Source organism: Pan troglodytes, chromosome 12 (assembly GCF_028858775.2).
Source record: "Pan troglodytes isolate AG18354 chromosome 12, NHGRI_mPanTro3-v2.0_pri, whole genome shotgun sequence".
NCBI lineage: Eukaryota > Metazoa > Chordata > Mammalia > Primates > Hominidae > Pan > Pan troglodytes.
In genome coordinates, this window is record NC_072410.2 from 79,321,053 (window position 1) to 79,342,365 (window position 21,313).

Sequence of the window (21,313 nt, forward strand, 5' to 3'; positions counted from 1 at the left end):
TTGAATTTTGTTTTTGAAGGGGACTTTGGAGATCATTTATTCTAATAAGCTTTTATAGATGAGGATGTGAAAGGACATTATGTAACTTGCTGTGGCCACATTGTTAGATACTCATATTTTAATTTGAGGATGTCTTAAAAGTAGCCTTGCGTAAGACACTCGAAGGAAACCATGTAAGTGCTTCTGCTTCACAGTAGGTTTCACTTCACCAAAAAAGTCACTTAAAGCTGATGACTGTGTATTTCTTCTGCACCCAAGAAAATTCTGCCAATGTGCTGACATGTATGTGTCTTTTCTTGTCATTAGTAATGTTGAAGATTTTTATTCTTGGGCAATTCAAACTTGTCTTTAAATAAATACTATACTTTGCTCAGGGGCAACCTAATCTTCTCAGTATCGTTCCAATTTTAGTATATGTGCTGCCGAGGCAAGCACAAAATCAGTACTATACTTTGAATGACTGTAAGTGATTTGACCTGAGGTGATCAGTACTGAGAGAGGATACCAGGGGACACTGCCACAGCATTTGTGGAACCTGTCGCAGTCTGCTGTGGGGTTCTTCATAAACTGTTGGTTGATGGCTGCAACTTGGTGGATGACTTGCTTCAAAGTCCTGGTGACTAATTTGCCTTCCTTAAAGATAATATTGAATAAAGCTTTAGGCTTTGTTTTGTTTAACACTAGTTAGAGCAGTAGGAAACATATTTAGACTACCAATTCCTTATGTATGAGACCTGCAAATATGCATTCCAGCCATTGAAATTAGTGGGATAAATTGCCTATAAAGGTTTCCTCATTCATTATCACAACAAAAAAATTGGCACAAGACATTTTATTTGGTTGTGGTTACATTTTATTTGGGAATCCATCATTCTTTTTATGTTCCCATAGACTATCTAGAGTGAAAACCCACATATATTTATATAATATTATATACTTTATTTTAAAGGGTTTATCTGAGTACTAAAAATGAGAGAAAATATTTTAAAGTACCTAGCACATTGCCTGGCATCTAGCAGGCACTCAGTAAATATTCCTACCTTCACTTCCTTTTTTCCTTCCTTCTTTTTAGTGTGGATATCAGAATCTTTTATAAATGTAACAGATTATTGTCAAAAAGGGAAGTTAATAGAATTGGTGTATGTTGAGCATTCCCTTGACTCACAGGATGTTTAGATTGTCTAAGATTTTAATATCATTTCAGAGATAATCACCTGAAAAGTTAAATTGGTCAAAGAAAAATGTAGTCAGCACCTATGATTTGTGCAGTCAACCTTGGACTAGAATTAGAGTACTTTGAATACCAGAATAAGAATATGTATTTAATGTGACAATAGAGAGCTATCATAGGTTCTAGAAAATTTGAAAGCTAAAAAAAAGTTTTTTAATGTCAATAAAAGCATTCCTTTCTAAACCTTCTATCTATATATAGTAGGGTTATATATAATAGGGTTTAAAAAATAAGTTGGTAAATTCTCTCTGTTCCTTTGTGTAGTGTCTTAAAATGACTACCCATTCCTGTGTTTGTGAACTGAAAAATCAATCACTGTAAATATGGAATCTCTTGCTCTAAAGGATAATGGTGTGAGTTTCAACTGTATTAAATCACTTTGAGAACTTGGCCTTTGAGCAGTCAACACCAAAGGAAAGCCAGCCTGTTACTGATTTCTCAGACCCATCCACTGCCTGCAAGGAAAGGCGACATGCTGAGGGGCCAAGTGTTATTATGTTCAGCCCCCTTTAAAGAGTCAGTGGCTGCCTGAATGTGCTCATTTCTTGGTTGTTTGTGTAGCCCAAGCAGAAACATTGTGAAGGGTTTTGCGATTGGGAGGAATGTGCAGCTCTTTCATTCATTCTGCATATGCTGCAGCCCAGCTCCTGCCTTACATGCAGCTCATCCCAGCCCAAGAACCCCGAGGGTAGATCCGGAATGCTTTTCCAGCTGTTGCATGAGGAGAACAGTAGACCAGAGTGTGGCTCATTGGTACAGGGTCAGAGGGAAACCCCTCAGATAGGCTGGGAGGGAAGATTATGCCAAAATTTCAAACTAAGTGTAGTGGTTATTTTTACTTGCTTAGGAAAGATGATTCCCTTTTATTTTCTAGGGCTCCCAATGTCTTTGTATGTACTTTGCTATAAAGTCTTTTCCATGTTTTTCCCAGAGTCAGGAAAGAATTATTGCTAAGGTATAGCACATTTCAGTGCCCCGGAGGAGAATCTTCTTCTCAGCTGTCTAAAACTTTTGGTTGGAATCTGAAAAATTCAGTTTCAAATTGTATTTGTTGTTGTCTCAAAAAATGATGAAACATTTAAATGAAATTTCAGATGAAATGTAATTTTCATGCTTCATCTCTACATTTTGATCAGCAAGTGACCAGAAATTAGCATTCAGAAATTATGCATCTTCTCATTTATTTAAGAATATTTCTAATTCTGAACAATTAAAGCATATTGTTTAGAGAGCTTTTAAAGTAACAACTGCATTGTATACCTTCACCCCTCCCTGTTGGAAAATTTCCTTGCCTTATTTCCTAGCACTGAAAGGGATGGTATGAATCAAGTAGCCATAGCCATTGCACCTGGGACTGTGTTTCTGCCACGTCAGGTTGCTGAGTGCTGTGCCTATTTCTTGCAGGGGCAAGTGGAGGGATGTCCAGATGATGGAGGCTGATTTCTAGCTCCCAGCAGCTGACATTTCACAGCCTGGAATTAATAGCCTGTGGCCTGTCAGCCTGGGTCACTGGGAGGCAATGTGAAGGTGACCTCAAAAGCATGCTTTTCTGAGGCTTAGACTCTGTGGTTGGGCTTGTCTCAAGTGGTCACACACTACAGTTTTCAGATGTTCTGTTGTGGCTTATTGTTGGCCTTTCTTCATAATTTTTTTTTAAGGGTTTAATGTGTTGCTTAGAATTAATTTGCAAAGAGCTTTGAGCTGCCCGATAGATAACGTATGTAAACATTCTACCTGAAGTTACTTTGTGTGTCTGGAAATGTGCAGTTTTTAGCTTAGCTACTGTCTACAGCTCTTATTTTCTCCTTACTACCCAAACCAAGGATTTTTAAAAAATCAAACTTTAAAAGCTCCGAACTCATTACTCTTCCAAGAAATATATTTGAATAAAGAAATCCCTGAGCTATGCAGAGGGCAAGATTACAGTCAATGCAATTTTTATGTGCTAGTGGTTTGAATTGCAGGAAAAGGAGCAACTAGTTCGGGTGGTGGTGGTAGATCCTTTGATGAATGGAATATTGGCATAGGAAGAACAAGTAGAGAATCTGGCAACCTTGGCCATCACTGAACTCACCTGAGAATGTGGAAAAGGGCTTCAGGAATGCCACATTTATAACAAAAACATATTTAATAGTTACAGGACCTGCAGAAATATCTGCTTTTTCCAACTCACTGGATACAAACTTTGTATGTGTGTGTGGTTTCTCTCTTTTATGCATGCACACGTACCCACACATATATGTTTTCCTGAAGGCAAGATTTGAAACTACGAACCACACAGAATTAAAAAGGAAAAAGAAATCTTAGTATAATAGCGGTAGAGTCGACAGAAAATAGACTTGGGCCCTGGACCTGGAGAATAAAGCCAATGGGCTTCACATAAACAAGTGAATAGGCCCCAGAGAAACTCAAGCCTCCTCTCCTTTCCAGCTCATTTAGAGGGGAAGGAGGAGGGTAGGCCTTTGTGAGCACTTGGAGCCTGTTTGGTACAGACCAGGCTCTGTTTCCTCAGCCAGTTGTTGAGACAAAGAACACTAGAGAAAAACAATTTGTAAATGTGTATAAAGGTTTTATTTTCAAATTATTCCACCTGCCTGTCTTCTAGGCATTTTATTTTCATGCATTATTTCATTTAAACTTCACAACAGCCCTATGAAATGAGCACTCTTCCTTTTCCCCATTTATAGAAGGTACAAACCTAGGTTTACTGACTTATCTAAAGTCACACACTAGTAAGTGTCAGAACTCAGATGTAAACTTAGGTCTGCTGGATTCCAGAGCATGTTCTTAAGTCCCTGTCCTATGCGCTCTGTGATAAAGAACTATGAAGACCCTGTTTCTGTTCTCAATGTCATTTCAGTCTAGCAGACATGATGATGCCTGAGAGCTACTGTGGGGAAGGTAAGTGAGATGCACTGGCTGCTATGGGAGAGCTAAATATGCAATTGGAGTAGGCAGAGGGAAGGAAGTGATTGATTCTGATCACAGAAGGTACAGTAAAGTTTCACAAAAAAGGTAGTACCTTAGCAGAGGCCGGGCATGGTGGCTCATGCTTGTAATCCCAGCACTCTGGGATGCCAGAGTGGGAGGAGCACTTCAGGCCAGGTGTATGAGACCCTGTCTCTACTTTAAAAAAAAAAAAAAAAAAAGAAAGAAAAGAAAAAGAAAATTAGCTAGGCCTGGTGGCACCCAACCGTGATCCCAGCTATTCAGGAGGCTGAGGTGGGAGGATCACTGGAGCCCAGGAATTCAAGGCTGCAGTGAGCTATGATCAAACCACTGAACTCCAGCCTGAGTGACAGAGCGAGACCCTCTCTCTAAACAAAAATGTAATACCTTAGCATAGTTCAGAAGATGAAGAGGAGTTCCCCTCTTCATTACAAGAGTACAGGAGTAAAAGTACAAGAGTAAAAGGACATTACTCTAGTGAGAATGAACTGAAATGTGCAAAGGCACTAGTTGGCTTGCCAAAACATACATAGAAAAAAGATTTTTTGAAGGTAGTATAATCCAGAGCTTCAGCCTGCTGTGTGTCACCCAGCCTTTAGAGATGGCCTGTTAAATAGGGTTGTCTCAACTTTGGGTTGTCAGTAGATGACCATTTCCCAGGAGCTGACAGCTGTGCTGTAGGACAAACAGACCATAATGGCATGGCTGGCATTCTTGAGTAACTTTAGTGAGAGGTTTTAGGGGGTGTGTTGTGGGGGTGGGGTCAGGGTCAGACATAGCTTTTTTGAACTCATCCCAGCTCCGAAGATGCTAACTGCTTGGTTAAGTAGGGGCATCTAGAGCAAGTGGATGGTCCTTTTCATCATTGACAGAAGTTTGGGGCCTCTGTTTTGCATATGGTATAGCCTCACCTGAAAAATAAGAATCAGGGCTGGAGGTGGGCCAGGAAATGGGGAGGAACTGGGGGAATGTTAATTATGTTAATGAGGTAGGATGGAAGGGGATATTGGCTGGATCCTGAAGCCATTTGGAGACTTTGAAGCCTCTGGTTCCTGTGACATACAGGGACTCGCCCAGTGCTACTGAGCCTTAAAGTTCCCTCAGTTCAAAAATACCTCCCCAACATTGCCTACAAAGTTTCTTTCAGCCACTCTGGCTTGTCAGATTTAAATGAGGTACCACATATAGAGCCTGGTCTTTATTAAGTGTTCAGGAGATGTTAGCTATTATCAGCATCATCTTCATTGTTCTGCTTCATGGTCTACAAATTAGAGACTGATTGGTTCTCTAAGTTGTTCATACCTCAGTGTGATTAGGTTGAATGTTTGGAAACATTCGGCTTTTCCAAGGCTCTGGGGATTTTGAGGCAACTGCGTTGTAAAGTCTTAGAAAGACTGAATTTTGTAGGTAGACAGACCCTAATTAAAATGCAGGCTTTATGCTAGTTTTATGACCCAAAGTATGCTGGGACACCTCACTCTGTTCATCTTAAAATAGGGTTAATGACACTGACCTTGGAATGAAGATTAATGAAATAATTAAAATAGTGTATCAAAAGCACATAGCCAGTCCTGGCACATACTAGTGACTTAATCTCAGTTTCCTTCCTTTTGTCTGGGTGCCCTGAGGGGCAGTTTGGGTTCACACAGGGAAAGGCACAGGCCTGGGAAAGGACTTCTTTCTTGCCAAACCCAAGCGCTCTCTGCCTCTCCCCCGCCTCTCCCCACTTAGGCAGAGCTGGGCATGATCACCTAGACTAGTACTCCCACGCACAGGAGTCACACTTACACAGCAGCAGCAGCTTGTGTTTACTTCTCATGGCCTGAGAATCATTGGCTGGTTCTTCTGTCTTCCACACTAGACTGTAGGTTGCTTGTGGCCTAGGCAGTGATTTTCTCTCCAGTTCTCTGGTACCTGACCAAGTGTGTGCTGTGCTAGGTACTCAGTAGATGTCCCTACGGATGTGTGTGGGCAGAGACAGTTTTGCTGATGTATAGCCACTTACCTTTGAAACCTTTCAGAAAAAAAGAACAGATTGTGAGAGTAGATATGAGAGGAGAACACTTAGAAAAAGCTTAGCCCCCACTCTGTTAAAGGTGGTAAAGTCAGCATGATCTCAGCAGAATGGTCCTTTTTTTGCTGAGAATAGTGCATTCTGAACTCTTCTTGGTTCCTCAAGTGTTAAGTCCAAGTGTGTATTTCACCCTCATTTGAAGATCCTTCATCTGTTCCAGAAAATTGTCTCAGCTCTGCCTCCCACTTCACTTTTCTGTGCCACTCTTCAGCTGTGAATGTCTGCATGGGTACCACCGATTTGTGATGAGCAGGCTGTATATCGCCTCTAAGCTGGTGGTTCCCTGTGAGCAGTGTTCTTCACTGCTGTGTCACATGCAGCAGAACACAAACCTGACAGCCACATCGTGTGGTCATTGATGTATGCAAAGGAGCAGCAGGAGGTTCTCCACCTGGGTCTGGGAAACTCCCCCCACAAGGGTTTTGGATGTGTGTCACGAACCTGAAACTGTATGGGAAATTGTGTGCATATGTTCATAAATATATTCCTCTTGTGAGAGAGTCCATAGTTTACATTAGTTTCTGAAATATTTTCATGATCCTTAAAATGTTTTTTTTTAAAAAAACAAAAACAAAAAACCACTCATTTAGAAATTTTCCAAATATGTGTGAATTACAGTTTGTGTTTTTGTTAGCTAGGAGATATTTTTATGCTCCCTTGATTTCCAGGTGTGAGCTACAGGTTGGGTAGCCAGAGAGCTCTGGATCACAGTCTGTCGTGAGCATTGCTTACACTTAGCCCTCAGAGTTTTCACTGAATCCTTCTGAGCTTCATTTTATTTTTCATCTGTTAATTTAGGTTTATAATGCCCTTTTGTCTACAGGGATGTTGCATAGTAAAGATATCACAGGTGTGCAGGTGTTTTATCAACTGTCAAGTGCTGTATAATTGTGTGATGCAAGTATTCCTATTAAAAATGTATCATGTCTCAGCTGGGCATGGTGGCTCACGCCTATAATCCCAACACTTTGGGAGGCTGAGGCGAGTGGATCACGAGGTCAGGAGATCGAGACCATCCTGGCTAACACGGTGAAAGGCCGTCTCTACTACAAATAAAAAAAATTAGCTGGGCGTGGTGGCAGGCGCCTGTAATCCCAGCTACTCGGGAGGCTGAGGCAGGAGAGTGGCATGAACCCGAGAGGCAGAGCTTGCAGTGAGCCGAGATCATACCACTGCACTCCAGCCTGGGTGACAGAGCCAGACTCTGTCTCAAAAAAAAAAAAAGTGTCATGTCTCATGTCACACAGTGTCGAGGACATGGTAGGCAGTCAATAAATAAGTGATTAAAATGAACATGGAAAGGGTTTATTGAAGTGAGAGGGCTAGAGGTTTTAAGACACTGGTGTCTGTGTACCTTGAAGATTCTGTGGAGAACCTAGTATTCAGGCCTAGAACATAGCTTAGGGCTATTAGAGGAACTGATTTTCAAGGAATGTTAAAAGTAGAAATGACCTTCGAGACCTTAAGTGTATTTGTTTTATTTTATGGAAGACACTGAGACTTAGAGAGACAGAGGCTATCCGATTTATTTCAGAAGGGCTTGAGACTCTTCCTCATCACTTTTAATAGTGGCCAAAAAAAGACCCTCTTTGCCTTCATATTATCAACATGTTGTCTTACCTTTTTAAAACAGCACAGAATTCACCACATGGTCTTAATTCTCTTATTGGGGCTACTCACAGGCCTGTAATTCTGGAGTATACTGATGCTATTACTGGACACTGGCACAGTGCACTGTAAAAACTTGGAATTTCTGGAGCCCTTCCTTCTTGGAGTGTTCTCTTAGACATCATGTCAGACCACTAGGTAGAAAGCATTGCCACCATTCTTAACTGTACTGAGACTCAGAGAGGTTACTGTGACTTGTCCAAGTCACAGAACTCAGTGTCCAAAGCAGCATGAAAATTCAGGTGTTCTAATTTTCTATTCTCATAACCATTAGATTCTAAATGTTCTCATCAGACCCCCTGCCTGCCGCCAGTAGGCGACAAAACAGTAACCTAGAAATTTTTTTTCTTAGTGTATATATATATATAAATTTGTCTATGATCTAATCTTTCCATCTAAAGAATTTGCGATAGAATATTTAACCATTGCTTTATGATGAATGTTACTTAATTAAATATTACTTCAAGAATTGGCTTCTTTTTTGGTAATTGCATTACTTTTTTGAGGAGAGGTTTTCTTTTGCTTTTTAACCTGGTTGTGTGCATTTGGAAACCACCCTAACACAGGGTATCCAAAAGCAGAAAATACTGGCACTTTTCCCACTTTCCATTCTTCCTCTTGTATGGATGCCAGAATCCTTTGGGAAATCATCATTTACAAAAGTCAGGAGCAAAAGGAGGGGCATTCTTTAGTGTACAGTCACTGCTAATTGGAAACTAAACATCTGTAACCATGTCAGAGTTATTTGTATTTGAAAAGAAACATTTATATACAAGAGCCCTTTCGGTAACATAAAACACACTGTAACACAAAGTGTGTGTGTTGGAGAGGTCGGGGACAGACAGAAGGAGAAGCTTCCAACAAATGACTGCCTTACTAAGTGAGGTCATTTGCTAATTAAATTTCAAAACATTTTCAGAGTTGTTTTTTGTTTTTTTGTTTTTTGGTCAAATGAAGTTTCTCCCCGACCCCCACCCTCACCATTTCCTATAGGCCAAAGCAAACATTTTTCTGCATTTGCCAATTACAGATTAAACATTTAATCACTTAAAAAGAATAAGTGAGAAAATGGATGAGTTGTGGAAACTGTCCAGGATGAGTTGTGGGAACTGTCCAGCTACCTACTGTAACCATAGCTCTCTGCTTTCCCGCAGATAATATGAGGTGACCTCTTCTCCATCCTGAAACGATGTGCTGCTGGACCTACCCAATAGACGTAACTGTCTTGGGGGAAAAAGACACATTTGTTTTGAACACCCCGTACTTCTTTTTCCTCTTCCCCTGCCTCGCCCAACACCATGATGAAATTCTGCTCAGGCTATTCTATTTGTACAGAAATTGTATCTGTATTTCTGTTGGCATATTAGAATAAATGTTGGTGATAACCTCTAGGGTGTTAGAAACATTGCGATTGTAGGGCCCTGTCCCTCTACTTACTGAGCCAACATGGCCATGTAGCCCTAATGGCCTAATTCTTACCAAGTAATTCCTTTGTAAACACAGATTAGTTTTGAAAACAGTCAAGAGGCCATCTCTTTTCCCCTACAGAGTCTACCGTCTTCTGACCTTCCCTATTCTTGTGATCTAAGATATTTCTGTAAGTTGAGTTACCTTTTTAATTGGATGAAAAATCATGAAGTCTTAAGCGTTCTAGTAAAGAACTTAGTTAAGCTGGTACTTAGCATATTGGACTTTCCTCTCAATCAATCAATCTCCTATCTGCGAAGGCTTTAAAGTGCACAGTTTCAACAAAATGGTTATGGCCTTTCAGTTTCTGACTGTTTATGAAGTTGAGAGGCCTTTAGATGACCTGCCTTTACAATGACCTTTCTAGAATCTCAAAATAACTTGTCCAGGACTTTCACTATTTAAGAACTGGCTTTTATTCCAGCTCTTTGGGTATGAGTCAGCCCAGAGTCAAGGATTTGGTGATTTGAAGGTCCATCTCTTGTTCTCTTAACAGTAAGTTCAGACCATGTACTATGCTATTCGTGGCACTCCCCAGTATGGCCTGACCCACTTCTCAGCCTTAACTTTTACTGTTATTCATGAACCTCTGCGTTATGCAAACACATCTACCTACACCTTGAGTATTTTTAGCCTTGCTTTATACCACTTTGCCCCTGGTTGAAATGGCTTTAGATCTTTCTTGGCCTACTTGAATCATGCTTGCTTTCCTGAGTTCCATCCTTCTTCTGATTTTCTATAGTCATAATGTCAAGGTCACTTGCTTCTCACTTTTCCTATACTGTCTCGTACTTTTGGTCATTTTTTCAAATGTACTTTTCCTCTGGCCAACCAAAGTATGGGCTCTTCAAAGACAATGGTGACTGTCTTATTTTTTATGGCACTTATCATGGTGCTTTTGCTTATCATAAATACCCAATAAATAGTTAACAAGTAAGTTGTTTTTTGCTACTACCTGTTTATTGTCTTATTCCCAAGCCTGTCTACATTTAATCTCCATGATAAAGAATTATAGATGCTAGCAATGTTTTTAACCAAAGCAAAGTCACCTGTAGAACTAATGCAGATACAAAACATCATTTGGGATAAGGAGCAGCTCCTGTCTCCCCCTAACCCCTGGATGTTCCAGGCCATGCTAGATAGAATGTAAGTATATACAAAGTCACAGATGTGGAGATGACTACTGAATGGTCTTGTGTTTTTATTTCTCCCCAGGTGTGGTCACTCACCTGTCTACCACTCCCGTGAAATGGCAGCTCGTGCCTTGGTCCCATTTGTTATGATAGATCACATTCCTAATACCATTCGAACTCTGTTGTCCACACTCCCCAGCTGCACTGACCAGTGTTTCCGGCAAAACCACATTCATGGGACACTTCTCCAGGTAAGTAAAGTTGCTTTGTGTGACTTCTGTCGAACACCATAAGATGAACTTTGGTTTCTTATGTACTGTTAGCTGGTGAAGATTTGATACACAGCCTCTTAACTTTATCTGTAGAACTTCTTTTTTTCTACTTCTGAAAGATCAGGTATCTCCTAGTTATACTTTTTTCATCCCAAATATCACTACAGTGTTACGTTGTGATTCTCTTATATTATCTTTTGCAATACATCCTGTGTTTTCTGCAGTATACTTTCTCCCACTTGGCCTCACCTCTCTGAACCAGATAAAACTTTGTCTTTTCCATCAAGTATGCCTGCAAAACATTCTGGGCTACTACCTATTCCGAGTGAAACTGAAAGCATTCCTTGAGAGAGGTTAGCCTGAGAGGCACAGGAAGAGCTGTACACATCAGGGAGAGTTTGCCCTGTGGCACAGCACCTTAGTACGTGGAAGTATTGAACCTTTCCTGTTTTCTCTGTGCTACCAAAAAAACTTATTACTTTGAATAAATGTACAAGTTTATTGTTTTTAACCTAACATTTCTTCTAGAAAAGAATAACATACAAAAAATAAATGAGAAAGAGACTTTTTACTGAAACTGCCCTATTTCAACCCTAACTTGAGGACAGGTAGTATTGGTGAGGTCTCCTGTTCAAATGGCTGCTATAGTGCTCATATAGGCATGCGGTTAGGGGTGGAAAATAAATGTCAGGTCATGTTCCCGGTTTATGAACAGAGTTGAGAGATGGCCTTGAGATCTCAATACATGTTATAAGCCTGAGATCGACACTGCTGACATGGCAGGCAGTGTGTGGAGTGATTAACAAGGTGAAACTCTGGAGCCAGACTGCCTGGGTGTGAATCTCAGATCTACCCCGCATTACTTATACATCCATGTCTTCATTTTTGAAATAAGGATAATAGTAGCATATACCTCATAGGGACTTTGTGAACCCTAAGGAAATTAATACATACAACATGCTTAGAATAGTGCCGGGTACACCACAAGATATATAGGCAGTCATCATTGTTATTATTATCATTAATTTTAATAAACCTATACTATAATGAAAACTAATTATTTCATAACTAATTCCCCCTAGGTAATAAGAATGCAAGATAGAACTATCTTTTTCTTTTTTTTTTTTTTTTTTTTTTTTTTTGAGACAGGGTCTTACTCTGTTTCCCAGGCAGGAGTGCAGTGGTGCAGTCTCAGCTCACTGCAAACTCCGCCTCCTGCGTTCAAGCCATTCTCGTGCCTCAGCCTCCTGAGAAGCTGGGATTACAAGCAGCCTGCACCGCCCCCGTCCCCACAGTCGCTAATTTTTGTATTTTTAGTAGAGATGGGGTTTCACCATGTTGGCCAAGCTGGTCTCCAACTCCTGACCTCAAGTGATCCGCCCACCTCAGCCTCCCAAAGTGCTGGGATTATGGACATGAGTCACTGTGCCTGGCCGTTCCTTGGTTGTTTTCTATATTCAACAAATATTTACTGAATGCCTACTACATTTCACTGTGTCACAGTCGCAATAGCAGCTAAGTCAGTTTTTGCCTTGAAGGAGCCAAGGACAAAAAAGGACCAGAAAATAGGCAGTCATGATGTAGTGTGCTAAGTGCTGGCTGAACACATAGCAGGGCCACCAGACTTGTCTAGGAAATCGGGGAAAATGTCCCAGAGGAAGTGACATCTAAGCAGAGACTGAAGAAGTTAGCCAAGTAAAGAAAGGGAAGGAGTCTCCCATGCAAAGAGAGCAACATAAAGGCTCCCAGTGGGTAGCCCCCAAGTGGGAACTGCTGGTTTGGGTGGGACTGAAGTTCTAGGTTGGCAGTTTTCAAATTTGTCTCAGGACCTCTTTACACTCTTAAAAGGGGTTGCGGCTCCCAGAGAGTTTTGTCTATCAATATTCAGTTAGAAAGTAAACTTGAGACAGGCTGGTGTGGGGGCTCATGCCTGTAATCCCAGCACTTTGGGAGGCTGAGCTGGACAGATCACTTGAGGCCAGGAGTTCAAGACCAGCCTGGCCAACATGGCGAAACTCCATCTCCACTAAAATTACATAAATTAACTGTGTGTGGTGGTGCACGCCTGTAGTCCCAGCTACTCAACTTGGAAGGCTGAGGCACGAGAATCGCTTGAACCCCAGAGGCAGAGGTTGCAGTGAGCCGAGATCATGCCACTGCCCTCCAGCCTGGGCGGCAGAGTGAGACTCTGTCTCAAAAAAGAAAAAAGTAAACTTGAGAAAATATTAAAACACGAGGACTTACAAGCACATATTGCATTAGTCATCAATATAATGATATCATCACACACCTTGTAGCCTCTGGCAGACTCCACTGTACACTCATGAGAGAATGAGAGTAAAAGAGGAAACTATTTTCTTGGCATCACTTGAAAATAATTTGTCTTGTGGACCTCTTGAAAAGATTGCACAGCCCCAGACTGCAGTTTGAGATAATCTAGTCTGTGTTACATACATTATGGGTCTTAGGTGGTTTCTTTAATATAAACTCTTGAGCACTCATCTCCCTTGAGTTTCCACTACATCCCTGTGATTAGGAGAGGGACAGGGGTTATTGTCTTGGTCTTAAAGATGGACCATTGTGGCTCAAAAATTATCATTTGCTCTGCCTCAAAATTTACATCTCTTGATTGTGTCAGACTCTGCTGCTGCTTCAAAAGAGCAGGGCTGGAATGATGAGGAATATAGAACAGCCTTTTCAAAGTGTGAACTGTATCTGAGTTAGAAGGAAGGCCTAGCTTGTCAAGGGGATCAGCCACCAGGTTTTCTTTACTGAAGATCCACTCTTGGCTGAACTTTATCCAAGTAGTTTGGTTGGAGTTGCTTCTTGGGCTCTCTCACCAGTTGTGCAAATGAGCCTCCCAGCCTTGTTTCCCACACGTGCTACTGGCAGGTCTGGCTGGGTTTCACCAGTCTGCCCAGCAACAAAACATGGTCTTTTGCTCTGTGTCTGGGCTACTTTTGATAGTCTCAAGTTTACTTCTTCTGCTAGATAAAATGTGAAATCCTGTGGAAAGGTTAAAACCCTAGAACCCTGGGGTTGTTGTGGCTGTTGCTCTTGTTCCTAAGTGTTGGTGAGATGAAGGGCTTGTTGAATAAAAGCCAGCAAATGTGGTTGTTGGGTATCATATTCATGTTTGTCAGACAGATTCCTACCTTTATCAAGGTTGGTTTACCCTGGTTGAGAAAAAGAAGTCAAAGGGATGTGGAAAGTCTTTCTGGCATGACCATTTGGGTGTCACACCTGTGTTGTCCTAGTTCTGTCCATCCTGTGGTTCTTTATGGGGAAAGCATAAAGGGTTAAGTTGGGAAGGGCTCTTTTTCTTTTTCCTTTCTACAGCTTATAGATTCCTCTCCACATAAAGCTACCTTTGAAATCATTAAAAAGCCTGCACCTGGAAAAGAGGTGTTAGGGATTGAAAGGAATGATCATCTCCATGGGACCTCCAGAGCCAGCTAAATAAATATAAAGTTGTTATTTTTTTCAAAAGCAGGAAATCATTTCATAATCAGAAAACAAATTCTTTCACAGAACATTTTCTTGAATTATACATTTTGACTGCTTTGAAAATGTTTACATAAATATATCAAATCTCAGAGTATTTCTATAGTATACCTTGAAAACAAGAAATATGCTGATCTCTGAATTTTCTGGGACTATGGAAGAAAGACTCAAATTATAGCACATGCAAAAAAGAACATGTGGGATTCATTGCTTAATCGTTTTAAAAACCAGAGGTTCATAATTGCTGTGTTGAGATGGTTATAAGTAACACACATTAGAAAAGGTGAGGTTATGCGGCAGATTCATGAGAGCCAGGGGTAAATGACATTAAATCTCAATAAAGGCTAGATAAGAGCCATGGACATTACCTCATTTGGGAACATCACTAGCAGGGCTGCTCTGTCTTTTAAGTAGATTTAACCTTCTGTTTTTGTTGCCAAAACTCTTCATGTTGGGGACTTAACATTATTACTAGGTTACTTATCACTCTCAAGAAATCATATTGGAGTTCAGAAAATCTTATATTGAGGAGGAGCTTGGCCACCAATCATGAGGAAGGGTTTATTCTGATTCTTGGGTACTTAACTCACATTTTGGGTGATTCATAAGAAAATGTATACCATTTGAAATAAGAGTTTGAATTTTCAGTTTTTTCATTTCTTGTCTATTTTGGGTCTTTTGTTGTTGTTGTTGTTATGTACAAATAAAAGGTGATCTGTTGCTCTTAATTTAGCTCTTTTTTTTTTTTTTTTTTTAAGACGGAGTCTCGCTCTGTCGCCTAGGCTGGAGTGCAGTGGCACCATCTCGGCTCACTGCAACCTCTGCCTTCTGGGTTTAAGCAATTCTCCTGCCTTAGCCTCCCGAGTAGCTTGGATTACAGGCGCCTGCCACCACGCCTGGCCAATTTTTGTATTTTTAGTAGAGACTGGGTTTCACCATGTTGGCCAGACTGGTCTTGAACTCCTGACCTCAAGTGATCCCCCCAACCTCGGCCTCCCAAAGTGTTGGGATTACAGGCGTGAGCCACCGCACCCGGCTGAGATAACATATTAAACTCTAAAGCCTGTGTTCCTATTTTCTTTAGAATGTGCTGCCTCTGATGTGAATAACAGCTTTTTATGGCTAAGGAAAATAAACCAAGGGTCCATCTAAAGATATACTTTATCACTCAGTTGCTCTCCTTAAATCTAATTGGGTATGTTATGATACAGTGGAAACAAAGTAAATCTATTTGTGTTATTGAGACAGAAGAAGTCAGTGAAACCCAGGGAAGCTGCGACCTGTGAAAGGTATATTGTACCCTCCCCTCTCCACTCATCTCTCTGTCATCATTTCTCTTTGGTCTTCCATTTAATGCTACTAAATCTGTATCTGGAAATACAGATCCTCCCTTGGGACCTAGGCTATAGCCAAGTCCATAGTTGCCCCACCTTCTATCATCCTTAAGGGTTTGACAAAACCTCTCAAACTTGGGTAACCATAGGAGTTATGGATCCTAGATCTAGGAACTGATAGGACCATGAGAAGGTGGTCAAGACTGAATTTAATTCAGCAGACACTGTAGCTTGCTTACCCTGTCCTAGGCACTGGTGAAAACACAAGGAGTTTGCCTTTGATGCAAACTTAAAGAGAGCTGTGGATTAGAAGCCAAGTGAGCCCTCGGGGACCAGGGATCATATGAGTAACAGAAATGAAGAGGAGACAGAAGATACAATGCCAGACATGGCATCAGGCATAAAAGGAGACTGAAACTGAGGCCATTTCTGCTTGAGTCTGGAGCATCCCAATAGATTCTGTGTTTACTGTAGAGCCAGAATCTTTACGTGATGGGAACAGTAGTGTTGGGCTGGATGGGACACATGAAGACCGAAACTGGAGTAGACTTTAGCATTACCTTTACGGGAAGAAAACCAGAAAACAAAGAAAGAAGTAAAGGTAGGCTAGTTCGCCCAGCTAGTTGTATGAAGGAATCACTGTGCAAGAAGCAGGGATGGAACCAACCGTCCTTCACTCTATTCTACAGACAGGAGCAGTGGAAGCAAGTAGAAAATCAGTGATAGAGGTAACCTTAAGTGTCAACTCTACTGGAGTTTCTTAAATAAGGAAGCAAATGAACATTTGTAGAAAAGATATGTATATATATTTCTGTTAATATTACTGTTACATCAAAACTTGTGATTAAATATAAAAGAATTATTTCCATCTTTTAAAAATGTAACCATATGAGTCAATGTCTTAGTGCTTTAAGAATTTTAATGTCATTTATATTTCTTAAAACTACAAAATTGTGAAACATAAAACGGTCCAGCTGTCCAGAAATGGAACATTTCTTGATAGATTCCATTTGGCGACCTAAGATGTTGGCCGTCTCCATTGTTGTTTGTTTTATGCCTCAAAAATATTATTTCAGAATGGAAAATCAAAAACAAAAGCATGAAACTATGCTGATGTTGTAAGTTATAAATGGATTTCTGGTCTGTGTGCTTTTTTTCTGGAATGAGTCATAATTTAAAGAAAATGCTCACTCTTGTCAGGTGGCCAGATTTATTCTTTCTTTTTGAGGACTTGTGTTAGTGTGAAAGGAGAAAAATCTTAAGTTGCTAGAAAGGTCCCCAGTCCAAGAAGGGTTAAGGCCACAGTTTCTCCAGTGGCGTGGCTATGGATGTGCCAAGGTATTTATTGATTCCTTCAGCTCTCAGGGAGTCTTGAGTGTGGCCTGGCAGGGCTGGAGCCTCTAGGCAGTCACCTGCAGCTGGGAGCAGCATCGTTGGTTTTATCCCAGAGTGCCAAAGAAAGATTACTTTCTATGTGTGCCTTGATGTGAAAAGGATTGGGAAGCATTGGGCTCTTAAAAAAAAAACTAAAGAAAGGACTAAACCTTGTTAAATCTTACCTTTTGGCAATATATTCCTTTCTGGATATAAGCCCAAAAAAGTCATTTTTAATTAAAATGCTACTTTTGAAGATGAATTAATCCCTTCCTTATAAACATCCAAAAGCTTTTATTTGGTGTCTGTTACTTAGGGAGCTTTTGCTGGGTGTTGGAGACAGCTTTTAGCTGCCAGGTTCTGGAGCATTGACTGTACTGCACTGTGTGGTTGTTCCCCAAGCGATGTACTGCTGTTTTGAAGTGCTCAGAACTCAGAGTATCAGTCAGGGGCATGTGAAACTTAGAGATTTGCCATTTGATGTGTCCTCAGGTGTTTGTAACTGTTCAGGATCAGAGTAGGGGAATTAATAGCAAAAAGAGGAAAAATATATATTTTTTTTCAGTGAGAGATAGAGTGTGTGTGTATGTGATGTATGTGTGTGTGTGTGATGTACCAGTCACTGAGTTCCTACAGAGCCTCTTCTGGAGGATAGGTGTTATTCCCATCCTACTGGTGAGAAAACTGAAAACAAGAGGGGTTGTGCGATTTCACTAAAGTTATGCAAGATTAAATGGTAAAAAGCAAAACTGAGATTCAAGCCCAGGATCGTTTGAAGCTTTTGAGCTTGTGCAGTTAGCCACTGTAGTATACTGCTTCTCTGGATGAGGAAAAGGAATATTGTCAGGGGAGAAGGATTCTATCTGGGGCCTTCGGGTTGTGGGTAAAATGGGATTTGATGTCATCTATTTATTCATTCGACAACTGCTAATTGAACACCAGCTACGTGCCAAGCACTGTTCTGGGTGCTTGGACTATATCAGAGAACAGAAGAGACACATCCTTGCCCTCCAAGATTACTGCTCTCAGTGTACTTATATTCCAGCAGCAGGGAGACAGTAAGAAATGTTCAAGAAATAAACATTCAGTAAAACATATCAGAACTTATTATAGTAAATATAATAGGTAAATTAGATAGTTTGTTAGAAGGTAATCGTTGCTGCGGACAAAGGAACAAGTAGAGTAGGCTAAGGGGAATCAGGAATAGATAGGAGAGGAGGGCAGTTGGCATGTCAGAATAGTCGTCATTGGAAACGTTTGAGCAAAATTCTATCACAAGACATGGGAAAACTTTCTTATTTTTTGAATAAAGGTAAAGGGTAGACATATTTTCTTCTGAAACTGTGCTGGCTGCAGACATCTGTAAGCAGGTATACCAACTGCATGTTTGAGACTATCTTTACCTGTAGGAAAGTGCCAACAGAGTGGGCAGTAGTGGATAAACAAGGCCAGGAAGGATGCCATTACTTTAGAAACTTAAGAGCTCCCTAAAGTGAGGTGGTCATACTATAGATGCCAGGACTGCTGGGGACTCTGAAACCCTTTTCTTCTGGAATCACCGTGAATATGGTCAGTCTGTCATGGTTCTGATGAGCTTAGGCAAAGAGCAAAGTATCCATCATATTACTTCCTCTGCTTTCTGGTATGACCTTTACCTTAACCCTCTGGACCTGGGCCTTAGAGATGTAGAGTAAATGTGGAGAACGTTTATTCTTCTGCTTAGCAAATATTTATTGAGAAGTTAAGTACATACTATGTCAGGTACTGTGGAGGATACAAAGAAAATTTATAGCATATTCTCTGCTCTCAAGAAGCTTATGAGCTACCTGGAAAATAAACCATTGACACTGCAGACAATTACACAGAAATACGTGGCTACATGTTATGTGCACCAAGCATGTGGCCGAGATCACACATCTGAGAGGCAAGACCAGGATGGACTGGAGACATCAGAGAAGGCTTCAGGGGAACATTGGACCTTGGGATAAACCTTGAAACTAGCTTTCTGTTTTTGAGGCAAGGGACATGGTATGAGCCCGGGCATGCAGGAGGGCATCAGAAAGTGTTTGCAGGAGGCAGTGAGCAAACCAGCCTGTTGTGTCAAGGAGAGAGGATGTGTGAATGGCGGGGAGGGCATCAGAAAGTGTTTGCAGGAGGCAGTGAACAAACCAGCCTGTTGTGTCAAGGAGAGAGGATGTGTGAATGGCAGGGTGGGTGCAGGTCAGCATGTGAGAGACCACAAATGCCGGGCCAAGCAGTTTGGGCTCTGTAGGCCTGTAGCCTTCAAAGTGGGGTTTGCAAGACAATAATATATGTGGAAGAATACGTTAGTGTGTTATTTCTTTTATCGCATCCTGTTTTATTATTATTATGGTTATTGTTAGAGACTAGGGTATCGCTATGGTTCATAGGCTGGCCTTGAGCTCCTAGGCTCAAGTGGTCCCCCTGCCTCAGCCTCCAGAGTAGATGGGACTACAGGTGTACCTGGCTTTTAGCTATTATTTTACATTTGATATGTAATGTACATAATGTATTAATAGAATAATATATAATTTCTAAGTTAATAAGTACACAAAAGCTGGGAGCATGTGCTCAGAAAGGTCCTTTCAGGTGGTAGGTAAGAGTGGACTCTGGAGCCAGCTTGTCTCCCTCTAGATCCTAGCTCTGCTGCTTACTAGCTGTGTTATTTTGGGTGAGTTACTTAATTTCTGTGCCTCCACTTCTTCTGTAAGTGGGAAAATAAAATGACCTCATAGGGTGGCTGCGAAGATTAAATGAGTTAATATGCGGGAAGTGGGTAGCAAGGTCTCTGGTATATAGTAAATGCTCAGTAAATGTTAGTTGCTATTATTAATACTTGCTGCTACTGCCACCACCACTGCTACGGGCGGGGGGGTGAGGGGGTTATGATTAAAAATGTAAGAATCACTGGTGTAGATGGTGAGTAAAAGACCTTGAGCTAAAGAAAACTGTGTTTAAAAAAATTAATGTTGTACATTGAAATAATACTGTAAAACATGAGGATTCCTATTGATGTGTGAGTGCATGAGACAAATAAGTCCATTTTCAGCAATTTTGACTTTATGTGTTATCGTATTTCACAGAGAGGTTCCTCCGGTCAGTCACTGTGTTCTCTGCCTTCCTGTAGATCATGTTAAAGATTATAAGAGCTGAGATTAGCTCAAATTTTTAAGAGCAGAGTTCTTGCCTATCAGGTTGTTATTCCTTGCACCTGTTTTGTTTTGAATTACATCCTCTCCCTCAGATCCCACTGGAAACTTGAGGAATCAGTGTCTCACACTGTCTGAGACAAAGGACTCTTTTCTCATGGGAAGGGAGAAATTTGAAGTTCATAAAGTGAAAGGAGATACAGGATCCTCCTAGATAGATTAATCTAGCACATTCCAAGTTTTTTTTTCATCTTGGAAGATACGCTTTCCATCCCCTGCGAGCCATTCCACTCTTACTGTCCGAGACTTCATATGACTGACGATAATTCTGAATATACTTTAAAAATTATGCAACACAACAAAACATCTCACCGTGGGTACACTGTCAGGCTTTTGTCATTTCCTAGAATCCCTGTAAAATATCTGATGGTATGTGGTCCCATAATGTGAAGGGATTTGTTTGGTGGTTCCCATCCAATAAAAATAGTATTATTTGTTGTTATTTGTTTTTAGTATATGCAAATGGAATAGGCAAAAAGTAAGACCTTTGTTTTTACTGGGATAGCATATTTGAGATTGCACAGTTTATGTACTTGTGCTATAGCTCTTAGATATATTTATGGCACCCAACGTATTTGAGTTACTAAGGACACAGCTGACCATTTAAAAGCACTGTGGTTGAGTATAGCCAATTTGGCAGCCACCCCAGATGCCTGAAGTAAAATTGACACACAGGCTTAAAGGAAAGTTTAAATAAGTAATAAAACTCTTTTCCTATTTTAGACCATATTGTTGTTCATGACATTCTTGCGTTTCTCTGTATTGCTACCCACTTCACCCTTTGCTTTTGTGGCAGGGCTTCTCAGCCTCGGCACTCTTGACATTCTTTGTTGTGGGTGTGTGCCTTGTGCAATGTGGTGTGTTTGGTAGCACCCCTCCTTCATTTGTGACAACAACAACCAAAAATGTCTCTAGACATTTCCCTGTGTCCCCTAGGGAGGCAGGGGGCGGAGGCGGGGGCAAAATTGCCCCTAGTTGAGAACCTTTGTTCCATGGTACCTATGGATTTTCCCCATCATCCTGTGGGACAAGGTGTGATACAGCTCTTAAATACCAGCAACCACCAAAGAAACCATT

General features: G+C 40.9%; 1 protein-coding gene and 1 non-coding gene across 8 annotated transcripts in view; one reads left to right on the forward strand and one right to left on the reverse strand.

Moving 5' to 3' along the window:
* THADA (THADA armadillo repeat containing) overlaps nucleotides 1–21,313 on the forward strand; it is a 362,434-nt gene that overhangs the window by 186,537 nt on the left and 154,584 nt on the right. For all 7 annotated transcript variants that reach the window (XM_001141804.8, XM_024354330.3, XM_024354328.3 and 4 more), the window contains one exon: nucleotides 10,605–10,773. In XM_001141804.8, coding sequence (XP_001141804.3) covers nucleotides 10,605–10,773 — 169 coding nt within the window. The remainder of the gene's footprint in view (nucleotides 1–10,604; nucleotides 10,774–21,313) is intronic.
* LOC112208233 (U6 spliceosomal RNA) lies at nucleotides 330–435 on the reverse strand. Its single transcript, XR_002942653.1, has one exon. It is a non-coding gene; the product is annotated as a U6 spliceosomal RNA (small nuclear RNA).